The 15,665-nt window shown below is 35.6% G+C and overlaps 2 protein-coding genes across 3 annotated transcripts; one reads left to right on the plus strand and one right to left on the minus strand.

The window, feature by feature from the left end:
• The first annotated feature begins 89 nt into the window (after nt 1-89).
• LOC110462731 (general transcription factor IIH subunit 2-like) lies at nt 90-12,156 on the plus strand. The gene is made up of 14 exons (XM_021516854.1): nt 90-238; nt 1,214-1,328; nt 1,922-2,008; nt 2,516-2,621; nt 2,845-2,950; nt 5,897-5,987; nt 6,968-7,055; nt 8,091-8,167; nt 8,388-8,418; nt 8,746-8,809; nt 9,911-10,014; nt 10,481-10,589; nt 10,984-11,023; nt 11,929-12,156. The coding sequence occupies exons 1-14, from the start codon at nt 183-185 to the stop codon at nt 12,067-12,069; spliced, it is 1,215 nt and encodes a 404-aa protein (XP_021372529.1). The 5' UTR covers nt 90-182; the 3' UTR covers nt 12,070-12,156.
• Nucleotides 12,157-12,165: 9 nt separating this feature from the next.
• LOC110462732 lies at nt 12,166-15,343 on the minus strand. Of its 2 annotated transcripts, none has more exons than XM_021516857.1 (4): nt 15,232-15,343; nt 14,105-14,197; nt 13,631-13,739; nt 12,166-13,168 (listed from the first exon to the last, which is right to left on the minus strand). In XM_021516857.1, the coding sequence occupies exons 1-4, from the start codon at nt 15,296-15,298 to the stop codon at nt 13,066-13,068; spliced, it is 372 nt and encodes a 123-aa protein (XP_021372532.1). In that variant the 5' UTR covers nt 15,299-15,343; the 3' UTR covers nt 12,166-13,065. The 2 variants fall into 2 exon arrangements, with proteins under 2 accessions (XP_021372532.1, XP_021372530.1); XM_021516855.1 differs by having other exon boundaries at nt 12,197-13,168; nt 14,105-14,230.
• Between the last annotated feature and the right edge of the window lie 322 nt (nt 15,344-15,665).

Here is a 15,665-nt window from a genome sequence, read left to right on the forward strand (position 1 = left end):
TAAATGTTACCATTTTAAAATACTTATCTTGATGACGTTTGAGTATTTACTGCACAAAATACAAAATTTACATATTATTTTTTGCGGAAGTGAAAAGCCGCGGGGACATAACTCTAATCTATCAAAAGCAAGCTGTTGATGCTGAGTGATGCTGATCCAGTAACAGAAAAACTAAATAAACCATGGGAGACGAAGACGAAAAGGGATACAGATGGGAAACCGAATATGAAAAGACTTGGTAATACGCTATAACAGCTTTCTCATTATTATGATAGGGTGCATGTAAGATGTCAAAGTACATGTAGATCTAAAATTCATGCATGTTCAACTCCACATTTATTTTACTTTATTCCCTATTCAGTAATAAAATCGCTACTGTAACAACAGTAATTGTTACCTTAATGAAGAATTATGATACATATGAGGGATTGTACCAAACCTGATAAATAAAACAGTAGGGTGCATCTTTGTACAAACATTGATTAATATTCTGATGTTTTACTAATTTTTGGACAAATGACAAATGATATCACCTCCATTGCCTATATTTACCTGTCACTAACACTTGTTGATGCTGCAAGGATTTTTGTTTTGTGTAAATTTCAAATATTCATCTGGGACAAATGACACAATTTTAATATATATATAACAAAAAATCTCTCATCGTCAGATATTTGGCTGTCGTTTTCGCAGCTAATATATGACAAACCAACTTGAAGTCAAGAAGGCTAATTACAGAAAAAAAGCTTTACATGTATCTACCCTGATATTTGCCGCGGGAAGTGCTTTAAGAATAAAAAAAAATATGCAGTAAATATTTATCTTGGTTAAGAACTTAAAAAAATGGTGAGCTCAGCTAGATGGATATGTTTATGAAATTGTCAAATCTAATCTGATGCTTGCTTACCTTGCCCCAAGGATGAATGATTTTTTCCATAACCCAATGTGGGAGATGATTACATAATATTCTTTTCTTATCATACAAATCATGTCTGCACAACCACCTGAGTCTTGGCAGTGACATATTGTCTGATCAATTGTATTATAATCTTCATCAAAAGCTCTACGTTTTGGAAATCTACAAAATGAAAATGTATTTCTGTGAATAAGCCCTTTTAATGAAACTATGGAAATTTGAACCCACAGAAAGATAGGACTTTAATATAATATGTGATCCCCCTTTTCAAACTGATATCATATAATGTTTCTACAGGGAAGTTATTGAAGAAGATGATGATGGCACTATCCAATCAAGTGTGGATGACATCATACACAAGGCCAAGAGGCGGCGTCTCATGGAAAAACTTGGCAATATTAGACTTGGAATGGTATGTCTGGGGCACGGAAATCTCTCATAACACATGTACACCTAGGCTGAAAATAATGCTCTAAAACATGAAATCAGGTTATTTGTCTGTACTAATTTTGACTCTTTCAACACAAAGTAGGCTTCTTTAACAGTTTCAATGATTCAACATAATATTAAAGATTCCTGATTGGCCATATCACTTTATATGTGTATTTTCCCCTTGAGAAAGAAATCCCCAAAGTCATAGAAAATTTCTCTGAGCTGAAAAAAATACCACTTTTCTTTAAATTAATGCCCGAACCCAATTTATCTGAACATTTTCTTTCCACTTTTGAAAATTTTCCCTCTGAATACATCAAAACGCTTTGAAAACAAACAGAAACACTCAAATGGTAAAAATTGAGTAATATTACAGGTGTAAAGCGTCATAGGAAAGAATAATCTAAATTGTAGTAAAAGATTGAATTTCATGAGGTAAAGGTCCATATAACTTCTAAAATGTGAAAAATTCCCTTGTGGTTAATTACAGGACAAGCCCAAATAAATTTGTCTACCAATTGTTCCTAGTTTTCATGTATAAATGAAATGTGACATGTTTTGTTTACTTTCTAGATGCGACATTTGTTCTTAGTCATAGATCTTTCAGATGCAATGAAAGATCAGGACCTGAAACCTACGCGCCTGGCGTCAACACTAAAGGTAAAAAGGATATAAAAATTATATATGTGTATATGTAATAGAAAAGAAAATACAGATTTTGGGCAGAACCTTAGTACTGTTTTATATATATGGATGTCATAGTGTACAATTTTGTATTTAGAGAACTAGCCAGTAGAAAAGTTTTCAAAAAAAATCTACTAGTGTGACCTATGTTTTCAAGAGTTAAATGAACATTTTCACTAGTCCTTACCTAAGTCTGCTTACCTTAAGCATTAATTAAGCTAGTAGAATTGCACACCTCTGATTATATATTTAATATTGGTACTACATTTGTATATTATTATACTGCTTAAGAGTAACTACTTAGAATTAATACACTGTATACAACTATTTAAAGTATTACACCATTGTCTACATTACAGATTGATGATGATTGAGTTAATCCTGTGTTACTGTCCTCTGTGTGATAATGTCTGACCTGTAAACGAGTTTACACTGTTATTTGGAATTGTTTATTATAGCTAGTAACGTTTGGTATTGTTACAGCTGCTGGAACATTTTGTGGAGGAGTACTTCGACCAGAACCCTATTAGCCAACTGGGTATCATAACAACTCGTAACAAGAGGGCAGAAAAGGTAGCAGAGCTGGGAGGTCAGTGTACTTATAAACTTAAAAACCAAGAGGGCATTAATATTAAATTTTACATGTACTGTATGAAATATTGATATAAGGAATATTGAATCATGAAATGTTATAACAAATATGAAATTTATACATTGTTTTGTTTCTAAAGTGAACCAAAGACATCAGTTTTATTAATGTGTATTTCTGATTTCATTTGGTAACATTTGAATTGTACTTGTATTTTTTAAAGGAAACCCTCGTCGTCACATCACCACACTTCAGTCTCTTGTCAATAAAACCTGCCAGGGAGAACCATCACTTCAGAATTCTCTTGACCTAGCCAACCAGACACTCAGGTTTGTTTGTGTTTTTTAGCCAACCAGACACTCAGGTTTGTGGTTCTAGCCAACCAGACACTTAGGTTTGTGGTTCTAGCCGACCAGACCCTCAGGTTTGTTTGTGTTTTTTAGCCAACCAGCCACTAAGGTTTGTGTTTCTGGACAACCAGACGCTTATGTTTGTGTTTCTAGCCAACCAGACGCTCAGGTTTGTTTGTGTTTTTTAGCCAACCAGACTCTCAGGATTGTGGTTTTAGCCAACCAGACGCTCAGGTTTGTGGTTTTAGCCAACCAGACACTCAGGTTTGTGATTCTGGACAACCAGACACTCAGGTTTGTGATTCTGGACAACCATACACTTATGTTTGTGGTTCTAGCCAACCAGACACTCAGGTTTGTGTTTCTGGACAACCACACACTCAGGTTTGTGTTTCTGGACAACCAGACACTCAGGTTTGTGGTTTTAGCCAACCAGACACTCAGGTTTGTGGTTCTAGCCAACCAGACACTCAAGTTTGTGATTCTGGCCAAACAGACACGCAGGTTTGTGATTCTGGACAACCAGACACTTATGTTTGTGGTTCTAGCCAACCAGACACTCAGGTTTGTGGTTCTAGCCAAACAGACACGCAGGTTTGAAATGTTAGCCAACCAGACTCTCAGGTTTGTGATTCTGGACAACCAGACACTTATGTTTGTGGTTCTAGCCAACCAGACACTCAGGTTTGTTTTCTTAGCCAACCAGACACTCAGGTTTGTGGTTCTAGCCAACCAGACACTTATGTTTGTGGTTCTAGCCAACCAGACATTCAGGTTTGTGATTCTGGAAAACCAGACACTTATGTTTGTGGTTCTAGCCAACCAGACACTCAGGGTTTGTGATTCTGGCCAAACAGACACGCAGGTTTGAAATGTTAGCCAACCAGACTCTCAGGTTTGCATTTCTAAGCAATCAGACACCAAATTTTGTGATTTTAGCCAAACACATCCCCAGGCTTGTGATTCTAGCCAACATGACTTTCAGGTTTCTGGTTTTAGCCAACCAGACACAGGTTTGTGGTTTTAGCCAACTAGACACAGGTTTGTGGTTTTAGCCAACCAGACTCTCAGGTTTGTGGTTTTAGCCAACCAGACACTCAGGTTTGTGGTTTTAGCCAACCAGACTATTAGGTTTGTGGTTTTAGCCAACCAGACTATCAGGTTTGTGGTTTTAGCAAACCAGACACTCAGGTTTGTGGTTTTAGCCAACCAGACACTCAGGTTTGTGGTTTTAGCCAACCAGACTATCAGGTTTGTGGTTTTAGCCAACCAGACTCTCAGGTTTGAAATGTTAGCCAAACAGACACTCAGGTTTGAAATGTTAGCCAAGGAGACACTTAGGTTTGCATTTCTAAGCAATCAGACACCAAATTTTGTGATTTTAGCCAAACACACCAGGTTTGTGATTCTAGCCAAAAAGACACTCATGTTTGAGATTTAATCCAATCATGCACCCAGCCCTAGGTTTGTGATTTTAGCCATTCACACATCCGGCTTTGTGGTTCTAGCCAATCAGGCACACACGTTTCTGATACTAGCTAAACACACACTCAGGCTAGTAATTCTCGCCAAAAAGACGGTCAGGTTTATGATTTTAGCCAACCAAATACTATATATAGTTTGCAATTTTAGCCAACCAGACACTCAGGTTTGTGATTCTGGCCAATCAGAGTCTAAGGTTTGTGATTTTAGTCAAACAGACACCCATGTTTGAGATTTTAGCCAACCAGACTCTCAGGTTTGCAATTTTAACCAATCAGACACCCAATTTTGTGATTCTAGCCGAACACACACCCAGGTTGTGAATCTAGCCAATCAGACACACATGTTTGCTATACTAGCCAAACACACACCAAGGCGTGTGATTCTTGCCAATCTGTTACTCAAGTTTGTGATTTTAGCCATTCAGACACCCAGGTTTGGGACTGTAGCCAAACAGACACTCAAGTTTGTGATTTTAGCCATTCAGACACTCATGTTTGATATCCTAGCCAATTAGACTCTCAGGCCTGTTATTCATGCCAATGTATGATCCTCACCAATATAGCCTATGTATTATTTGCATACTAATTAAAAAACACATACATTTATCATACTTAAAAGTCAATCTAACACACAGCCTTATGGTTTACTTTTTCAATCAAACGTTTGGTTTTATAGCTAATCAAAATCAAAAACTCAGACTTTAACCACTAACATTTTGTTTCTTACCAGTCAAACTTTAGCCAATAAATTATGCTTGGTTTGTAAATCTATCAAATTAAACACACATGTTTGTCTGGGCATATCTTCTACATTATTTCACCTGGAGTAACAAGATTTGGTATGCAAATACATCTTGGGATGTGCAAAGTGTCAAGCATAAAAATAGGTCATTGTGACCTAAGGCTTGACCTTTGACCATAGAGAAAGTTTGTGTCAGAAAATATTCTACACTATTTCACCTGCAGTAACAAGATTTGGTATGCAAATACATTTTGGAATTTGCAAAGTGTCAAGCACAAAAAGAAGGTCATTGTGACCTATGGTTTTATCATTGACCTCAACATCAGAAAAAGTTTGTGTGAGCAAATCTTCTACACTATTTCACATGGAGTAACACGATTTTGTATGCATGTGTGTCTTGTCTGGCAGATGCAAAGTACAAGAAGAGTGTATGTCAATATATCCAAAAACCTGAGATAGGACTATAGCTCAGTACGTAAAGAAATATTTTCTGATGAGGGGATTATGGATTGCCTTGTTTGTTCAAGTCATCTCAAACACAAATGTTAAAAGTTCTGTTTTATCAGACATTGTCTTATGGTTTTAGGCAAACAGTTTGTGATTTTAACTTTTAAAATTCTTTTATGACTTCAATACCAATGTTGGTTAGAATATAATAGTTTTACTTTTGATATTTGTAATCTTTTCTTTTTCTTCTAGACACATGCCAAGTCATGCAAGTCGTGAAGTGTTAGTTGTCCTAGGGAGTCTCACATCCTGTGATCCGGGAGATATATCGGAGACGATACAGGTAATTTCAACTTTCTTGTCGCACAGGAGTTTCCGCAGACATCACAATAAATATAAAACAAATTAAAATTGGACACAGTCTGACAAAGATGGACTTTGTGTCAAAGTATGACAATGATAGACTTTTGTGTGAATTGAAAGGACCTTTGCATGTATATATTAACCTAACAGAAAGCTTTGCTTTTATCATTAAGTGAAGACTAGGTCACTTTGATACAGAACAAACAATTTTACATGAGGTGATATTTACAAATTTTCACCTTCCGTAAATGAGGGCATGCCAACATTCATCATGATGGCAAATATAGGTACAGGACATACTAAAATTGTATGTGAAATAAAGTTTAGTGTGGATTTTAAAGGCAAAAATCAATATTTGATTGAGTTTAAATCACACAGTTTATAGTATCCAAATAACGAAGATAATGCAGGTTATGAACCAAGGTTTGGTTATGAAGATGTCAAGGTTATAATACCAAGGTTTGGGTATGAAGATGTCAAGGTTATGAAACCAAGGTTTAGGTATGAAGATGCCAAGGTTATGATACCAAGGTTTGGGTATGAAGATGCCAAGGTTGATGATACCAAGGTTTAGGTATGAAGATGCCAAGGTTATGAAACCAAGGTTTAGGTATGAAGATGCCAAGGTTATGATACCAAGGTTTAGGTATGAAGATGCCAAGGTTATGATACCAAGGTTTAGGTATGAAGATGCCAAGGTTATTAAACCAAGGTTTAGGTATGAAGATACCAAGGTTTAGGTATGAAGATGCCAAGGTTTTTTAAGGTTAACATATGACTAAAAATATTACATGTACTAGACTTAAAGTATAACTAGACAAGGCAGTGAATGATGTTTACTACTTGTGTAGGTGAACAGTCATTGGACTTGTCTAGATCCTTATCATTAGTGTAATAAGTTGAATAGGTTTGTAGAGTCATTGTGTACATTTGTGAAGCCACTGTTCTAACTCTTTACAGTTGCTGAAAGACAACAATGTAAGATGCTCAATCATAGGTCTGGCTGCCGAGGTCCGTGTTTGTAAGAGAATATGTCAGGAAACAAACGGTAAAGTTACTCGGAACTTAATCAGACTTTTTCAGCAATTTCCTCACAATCAGGCAGAGCATTTGTAGTGCTTTATGGATCATCTATTTTGACCTCAGTATCTTTTTAGCTCACCTGCCTGAAGGGCATGTGAGCTTATGCCATGGCACAGCATCCGTCTGTCAACTTTTCCTTTAAAACGCTACTAGTCCTGAACAGCCTAGTGGATTTCAACTGAATTTAGTCTGCATCCTTCAGCCAAGGACACTCAATTTTGTATAAACGGTGGGTGTGACCCCCGTGGGTGCAGAGGGGTGGGTCTGGATAGGAGAAATAGAGGTAAACCTTTAAAAACCTTCTTCTACCATAGGGATTAAGGGATTTCATCCCAATTTAGTCTGGAGCATTCTTAGGCCAAGGGAACTCAATTTTGTATAAACGGTGGGTGGGCCCCTGCCCCCTGGGGGCAGAGGAGCTGGGCCCAATAGCGGAAATAAAGGTAAAACTTTTAAAATCATTCTTCTACCATAGGGATTAAGGGATTTTATCCTTATTTAGTCTGGAGGATCCTTGGTCTAAGGGGGCTTAATTTTGTATAAATAGTGGGTGAGGTCCCCAGGGCAAGAGGGGTAGGGCCCAATAGGGAAAATAGAGGTAAAACCTTTGAAATCCTTCTTCGACCATAGGGATTACGGAATTTTGTCCTAATTTTGTCTCCATCAAGTTGTCTAGTAGTGCATGTTACTATTAGGGTGTATTCATTAAAACAAGATGCCCGACAGGCAGTGTTTCATACCCAATTGTCCAATTTTATTTTAACTTATTTTGTTGTCATCAGTTGGCCAAGCATGGCATAGTTATTATAAAGAGGTTTTGTGATGTATAGAGGGAGACATGATGAAATTGTTAAGAAGAAAAAAAGAGGGTTTTGAAAAATGGAAGGTGGCAAATAAAAAACATACTTTCTATGGATGCTGAAGTGTACAGTGTATAAGCTTTACTAAGCTGTGTCTGTGATAGTACAATAAAATATATGAAACAACTGATTTCTTCTAGGTAAATACTTTGTGATACTGGATGAAGGTCACTACAAAGATCTCCTTATCTCCCATGTAACACCGCCTCCAGCAACGGTGAGTACACTGCCACACAGAATTAGGAGTAGTTACAGACACCAATCCTGATTCATTCTCTTCTCGGAATGAGTCGCCTCAATTGGTTTTTATACCAGATGCTACTTTCAAAGTGATCACATACAGTAGATTGTCTTGTTAATCTTCCACAAACACAGACTAATTCTTTTGTGTCCAGTTACTTTTGGTTAACAACATTTTCCTTTCTATATTGTTGCAGAGCACCACAGAATCTTCCCTGATTAAAATGGGTATGTATTGGTGTGCTGGCTCAATCACACAACTGTATAGAAGTTAATATATTTTGATACCTAATAAAATGTATAATATTGCTTGGCCCAGCAGCTACCTGTCTATAAGTTCATACGAAGACGAACAGCAACACTTCAAAAATGATTTTGAAATGATAAAATTGTTTTTCAAGGATTTCGATTAAAAAACAAAAGTAGAAATAGTTTCTATTACCATTTCAGCAGTGCTTTTATGTGCTTATCAATGAACTGTTGATAATTGAGAGAGTTCTTGATTCAATTTCATGGTTATTTTGTGTCTTATTGATCTGTATGGTATAATTACAGGATTTCCTCACCACAGTTTGAGTGGAGACAAGAACAAAGGCGAGAAGGCTTCTATGTGTATGTGGTATGTACGAAACCTGTTTTTCATGCTGTTGACAATAGTTATGTAGAGAAGTAAAAAGGCCAAACAAAAAATAAGTGTTTCCTTTAACATGTTTGAAATATTTTGGTTTGATAGTTTGATAAAAAATTGATTTTTGTTTTTGAAAAAACAAGATTTTGATATGGTTTATATAGGACAGTGATCTTGAATTCAACAGTGTTTCTTTGAAAATGGACTGAAAAAGTTAAGGGAAGACACTAAAACTTAGGGTAGGTAGGATACTGAAACACAAGCTGTTTTTTGGTTTGCCTTAATAGTTTAATAGTACAACTTTATTTGTTACTGGTCCAATGAAATTTTGTACCAATACATTTATTTTTCACAATTTTGGTCAGAGTATTTCTCATTCAGAACAGCATGTTCAATCGGGAAAGGACTTTGCTTGTGTTGTAATCTTAATGCAAAAGAACATTCCTTAAAACATAATGTATATATATATATATCTTGTAACGTATTCATTACGTCCGTCTCCATCATGATTATGTTATAAATATTTTATGTGTTGTTAACATTATGTTATTAACGGTGTGCGTGTTACTAACAGGATAATTTGTTAACATTTATATGTATTATAGTTATTAAAGTGTAATATATATCAAAATTTATTAAGATATTATGTACAATAATATAAAAAAATGTACAATAAATCTCCAGCACACACACATGCATACACACATAGGGAGATATTAGCCAGGTGGCATAGGACAAGTAGTTAGCACCTGATAAGGCAGCTCCTGCGAATTCCTCAATATTGTATTGATTAATATACATGCTAATTGTATTGACTGTATAAAATTGTATATCTATGTACTGTAAAGCGCTTTAGAGTGGCTTATGTTAGCTAGATAGGGCACTATATCAAATGTTGTATATTATGTGTACTGTTAACAGTAATCATGATATTAACAGTATTCATTGATTAACTATAATCATGATATAAACAGTATTTGTGTTATTAACACTATGCATGTTATTAACAGTATTTGTGTTATTAACACTATTTGTTTTATCTGCAATATGCATGCCATTAGCAGTATAATCATGGAGTGGTGTTTGTTTCAGTCACCTGGACAGCAAGGTGAACCAAGGCTTTAGCAGCAGTGGTTATTTCTGTCCCCAGTGTAAGAGTAAATATTGTGAGCTGCCCATTGAATGTAAATCCTGTGGTAAGTAGTATAAGTTTATTATTTAGTGCCCTTGTAGAAAGTGTAATGATGAGGTGCAACTTGACACATGAAAGTAATTTAAATCACATTTTGCAACACGCTAGTTGAACATTTTTTAGTGTGTTCTATCTCTTTATATATTTCACATCATTTGGCAATTAGCTCACCTGGTACTTTGCCCCTTAAAAGTAATTCTTTCCTATGGAAACTTTTAAGTTAAGGAATTCCCTTGAATTAAGGAACATTTATGAAACTTTAGGCCTGACTAAATTTGGTATGAAGCATCCCTGGGTTAAAAGGATTAATTTTTGCATAAAACAAAGGTATAAGTGGGGTAGAGTGAAATAGGAGCATTTTTTAAGGGTCCAACACACACATTTGTGAAAAGTTTTATTGATAAAATATCTTGTCTAGTAATGATAAACTAGATTTTCGTAGTACACACGACTTTGAATTTGTTTTAAAGGTTTGACGTTAGTATCAGCACCACACTTGGCACGGTCATACCACCACCTGTTTCCACTGGAGACTTTTATGGAGACTCCAGTGTCTAGTATACCCACAGACTCAGCAGTGTATGTACTTTTATAACAGTAGTTTTACATCTAATAATTATGATGTTAATGCTATTGGTTTTCATAATAACAATGTGAAAAAAGTTTTCCACAAAATAAAATGATGCAAAAGTGTTTCTAAAGCACATATACTTTTCTCCCACTTTTTAAAACAAGGTCAAATAAGTTTTTAACTTCAGGGGAATTAACTGATGAATATATGTTTCAATCCACCGTATACAACAAGTTCCAACTTTGCAATGACTATTTCCTCTTGAAATTAACACCAAGTTTCACTGTAGACTGAGTTGCACAGCATTACCTGTACTGGGGTAACTGTTGTACAGCATTACCTGTACTAGGGTAACTGACTTGGAGCCGAAAGGTTATTGAACGTTTTACTTTTTGTTTCCAGATGCTGCTTTTCATGCCAAATTGCTGTGGAAGACCCAAATGTAAGTACACATCTCCATTGACTGAATCAAGACTGATTATCAACGGCATGCTACTTGTATCGGTGTTCCTGGCTGGGCCCCACAGGTTACTTTTGTACCTGTATGTTATTTTTGGGGTACATGTTTGTTGTTTTATATTAAGTGTGTATTGTTATATTAACTGTATATTAACTAGGTGTATTTTAAGTTTGTATATATGGTTAACTATGTACTAATGCCTGCGAACTTATGGTACGGTGCAGCATCTTCTGTTCATATTTTCATTCGCTAGCTTTATTCTTGGAAGATATTCTTCTTTAAAACTGAAACCCGGGGACCAGTAGGTGCCCGAGACGGAGTGCTATAAAGTTTCCTCATACAAATGACCTTGACCTAGTTTTAAGGTTACAGAGGTTTAATATGTTAAAAAGTGCAAGCAAAATTTTCTAAATAACCAGAAGGTCTAGATCGACAGCAATAATAGCAGGACACGATATGTAGACCAGCAGTTCAAAACGTTGGCTAGTATATTGTGTATCAATGGTCATCTTTGAGCACTACCTTGGGTCAGAGTTGACATGGGCTTTAAAAGGTAAAAAGTTTACTGACTTTGATAAAAGTCCATGATTCTAATATTTGGCCAGGAGGTACATGTACATGGGCGATATCAGCCTGTCTGGATTGTGATCAATTACCTGTATGTGACCTGTTTTACCTGTTTGTTACCTGTATTACAGGTGTACCAGTGTGGGAGGTATCAGCAGCTGAACTGTCTAGACTGACCTCTATTACCTGTATGTGACCTATGTTTTACCTGTATGTTACCTGTATTACAGGTGTACCATTATGGGCGATATCAGCCTGTCTGGATTGTGATCTATTACCTGTATGTGACCTGTTTTACCTGTTTGTTACCTATATTACAGGTGTACCAGTGTGGGAGGTGTCAGCAGCTGTACTGTCTAGACTGTGATCTGTTTATCCACGAGACACTACATTCCTGCCCAGGCTGTGCCTGTTCTAGGGAAACACAAGAATCCTCACAACAGTTTGTCGGATTAACCTGATACAATGTACCTTTAATTTGTTACATTTTTTTTATATTTTTGTATACTGTTAAAGAACAAAATAAAACCTGATATCAGTCTTTTTTCTTTTTCTTTTTCTTTTTCTTCTATTGACTGCAATACTTAATGATAATAAACGTTATGATAAATAGAAAATCATCCTGAAAATAGTGAATAATATGCAAAACTTAAAAACTGCTGTTGGTATTTATTTACTTTTACCTAGAAAATTTGTCTGTATATATATACATTATTTATCATCTTGTGTCTGTCCCACTAGAAGAAAAGTACTTGAGGTGAAAATTTCACTTGAACTACCATACTTGGGTGGTAGGTCAAACTAGAACTACCATACTTGTAGATTCAACTTCCCTTATATAATATAGTAAATTAACCTACTAATTACAATGTTGAATTTTTCAAAGAATTTTATATAATTAGTTAAATGAAATTTAAGATTATCTTTTAAACAAAAAATTCTGCAACCGATCCAGGTACAAAAGAGATGAATATCAGGTGATATAATTGGTCAGGTATATCCATAATACATTAATACAGGAGGTAGAGCATTTGTGTTTGTTTCTCTCATCAGGAGTGATCACAGCACATGGTCATTGTATATTCAACATATCTAGGCTTGTACAGGTTATACACATGTTTGTATGCTTCTACATATTCAACACAGGTCCATAGGTCTGTACACGTTCAAAACATGTATGTATGCTTCTACATATTCAACACAGGTCCATAGGCCTGTACACATTCAACACATGTCTGTAGGCTCGTACATTTTCATCTCAGGTCTGTAGGCTGGAGGCATTGGTAATAGGTCAGTGCTCCTTCAACACAGGTCCGTAGGCTTGTACAGGTTAAACACAGTTATGTAGGCTTGTACAGGTTAAACACAGGTCCATTGGCTAAGTCATTACACAGGTCCATTGGCTAAGTCACCATGAACATGATCAACATAGGTTCACTACAAGCCCAGTATGCTTATTATAACACCAAGAATGAGACCAGAGCAAGCCCTGTGAGGAGGAGAGATATGTACACCAGGCTGCCTCTTCCCACCGCACCGTTACAGCGTGGGGTACTGCATCTAATAAGGAACAAAAGTAGTCAGGATAGACACAGAACATACCAAATATATGTATAATTACACATTTTTTGAATATCTTTTCAAAACTCAAAGGAAAATATTGAAAGTACCTAACTTCTATTTGAATTTTGGTATACATCAAAATCATGATATGAAGTTGTCTCCCTTAAAAGAATTTTGATTCGACAATTTTTCCAAAAGTGATTGCCCTTTATTCATTTCAGTATTTGATTTTTGTCCAGCAATATCCTCCTACATTTTTCAATGGATCTCATTGAAACATCCCAACAAAAAATGTGATGGCCTTAATAAAAGGCTAAAATTACCCAGGACGGTAATGTTTTTGTTATAGCACCCTTGAAAATAATGATAATATCAATCTTGTAGAAAACAATGCTGGTTTTATGTAGAAAAGATAAAAAAGGTTTTTGTCTTTTTATATATTATGAAATGTATACTGACCTACAAATAGTTTTCATGCCTTTCATTGGTATATATTGGGAGACGCAGCCTGACCCACCTGGGCCCGTCACAGGGAGTGGAGATTGGTTTTCAAAACACCCTCGCTCAACTTCAAAGTTTAAACAGAAATATGTGATAAGAGTGAAAATAAATATAAAACATTAAGCAAGGATATAGACATCTGCAGCGGTTACTAAAAAAAGTGATTAAACACATTCATATTGGTGATATACAACATATTTCTTTATATCATGTATTCAAATTGGTGGCATCACATACATTGTTAAAAAGGTGTTATTGTAATACAAAACCATTAAAGTTAGTGATCAGATTCTTGGGATATATCTGACATTTGAATGTATTTAAAATGAGCTTGAAAATTTACCCTGATTTTGACCAAATTCTATGCTTCAATGCAGTTTGAGAGTGGTAGCAAGAAGTGGAAACAAATGAATCAGAAAAGGGGTGTTGTACCTGTTCCTGCCAACATAATCTTGACACACACTGTAGGACAATCTGTGGGGGAGTCATGGTTACGGAATGGGTCATCACAATCTGTGTCCACAACTGTATTACATTTATAACATTGTAGAACACTGGCTGAAAACACAACACGCACAGTAAAATGAAAATTTCAGGTGTTTTTTATCTAGTTATTTCTCATATATTCATGTTAATTCTATGTTTCAGGGCAAATCTGAAAATACATAGTTAATATATTTCTAATTTAGAAGAAGAAATTGTTTACAGACTGAACCATGCATCAACATGTCAAAATGTGTACACATACATGTACATAAGTTAAATCATAGGTCATGTTAGAAAATCATCTTTCTTTTAAAACAATTTTTAACATATATATATATGTGCTTCATTTTTTTCTTTCAACGTCTGGCCAATGGGGTAATGCTTCACTGCTTTGGAATGCTATTTTGTTCACAAACAAGGGGAAAATGTTCAACAGAGTTGGAGGAACTATAATCCGTCATCAACCTTCCAGCCACAAATTACCAATATGATTAGATGTAGCAGACAATGCTTATAGAATCTGGACGGGGTTGAATAGATATTTTTTTCTACATCATTACTGATCAGGCTATACTTTATACGTCAAGGGAGATCACTCTGACGTCCATCATAGCTCAAGCCAAACAGTTATATTTTGGTAACGAATCTGACGTAAGTCGTTAGATCATATGATAGAACTGGATTTTTTCAGTCCTTGAATTGGTAAATTTATAAAATTCTGATATAAGAACACACATGTTTGTATAAAGTACTGGTAAATTGATATTTCAAAGCTTAGAATGATCAAGCGTGTGACGTCATTTCGAGTTTTGCCACCGCGAAAATTAAATGCATATATGTTCATGATTCTACATATAAAGCCTAAACTCAGTGACTTAATTTGTTTCTTGATATTGAATTATATGCTAAGCTAACATTTTTTTAATAAAACACCGGACCCCACAGAACGTAACGTCAAGAATGACGGACACCTGTCGAGTTTTGTTATGGTCGGCCTACTGTCAAGAAGATCTAGCCTAACTAGTATTAAAGTCCATGTAATTATTGTAAATGCAAAATCCTAACAATCTTACCAACTGTCGGAGCAAGAATGACCAGGATAACACTTATTGTGGCAAAGCATGACCATAGCACATGCATGCTTCCATCTTTGTCTTAAAAAATGAAAATATGAACTCGTTCTATGTCGAATTGCATTACGTCATTATTTGTTGTGTAGAACGTCACACTTGATTTGTAACTTCCCCAGCCAAAAGTGGTAATGTGGTTTGGCGATATTTTTTTTCATTCTTTTATTTTTTTAAATGGAATTTTGATATTGAATCAACTATAAATAGACTTGTTAATCATTTAGAGCAGAGACGTATAAAGCCATACGTCTCTGTTTAGAGCAATACAACTCTTATAGCATATTTTAGTTGCCATGTTCAACTAGGCCTACATCTTTAGTATAATACGAGGAAGATAATTGCCTAATGTGGGGGTGGTGGTGGAGGGGGAGGGAGGG

Source organism: Mizuhopecten yessoensis, unplaced genomic scaffold (assembly GCF_002113885.1).
Source record: "Mizuhopecten yessoensis strain PY_sf001 unplaced genomic scaffold, ASM211388v2 scaffold10829, whole genome shotgun sequence".
NCBI lineage: Eukaryota > Metazoa > Mollusca > Bivalvia > Pectinida > Pectinidae > Mizuhopecten > Mizuhopecten yessoensis.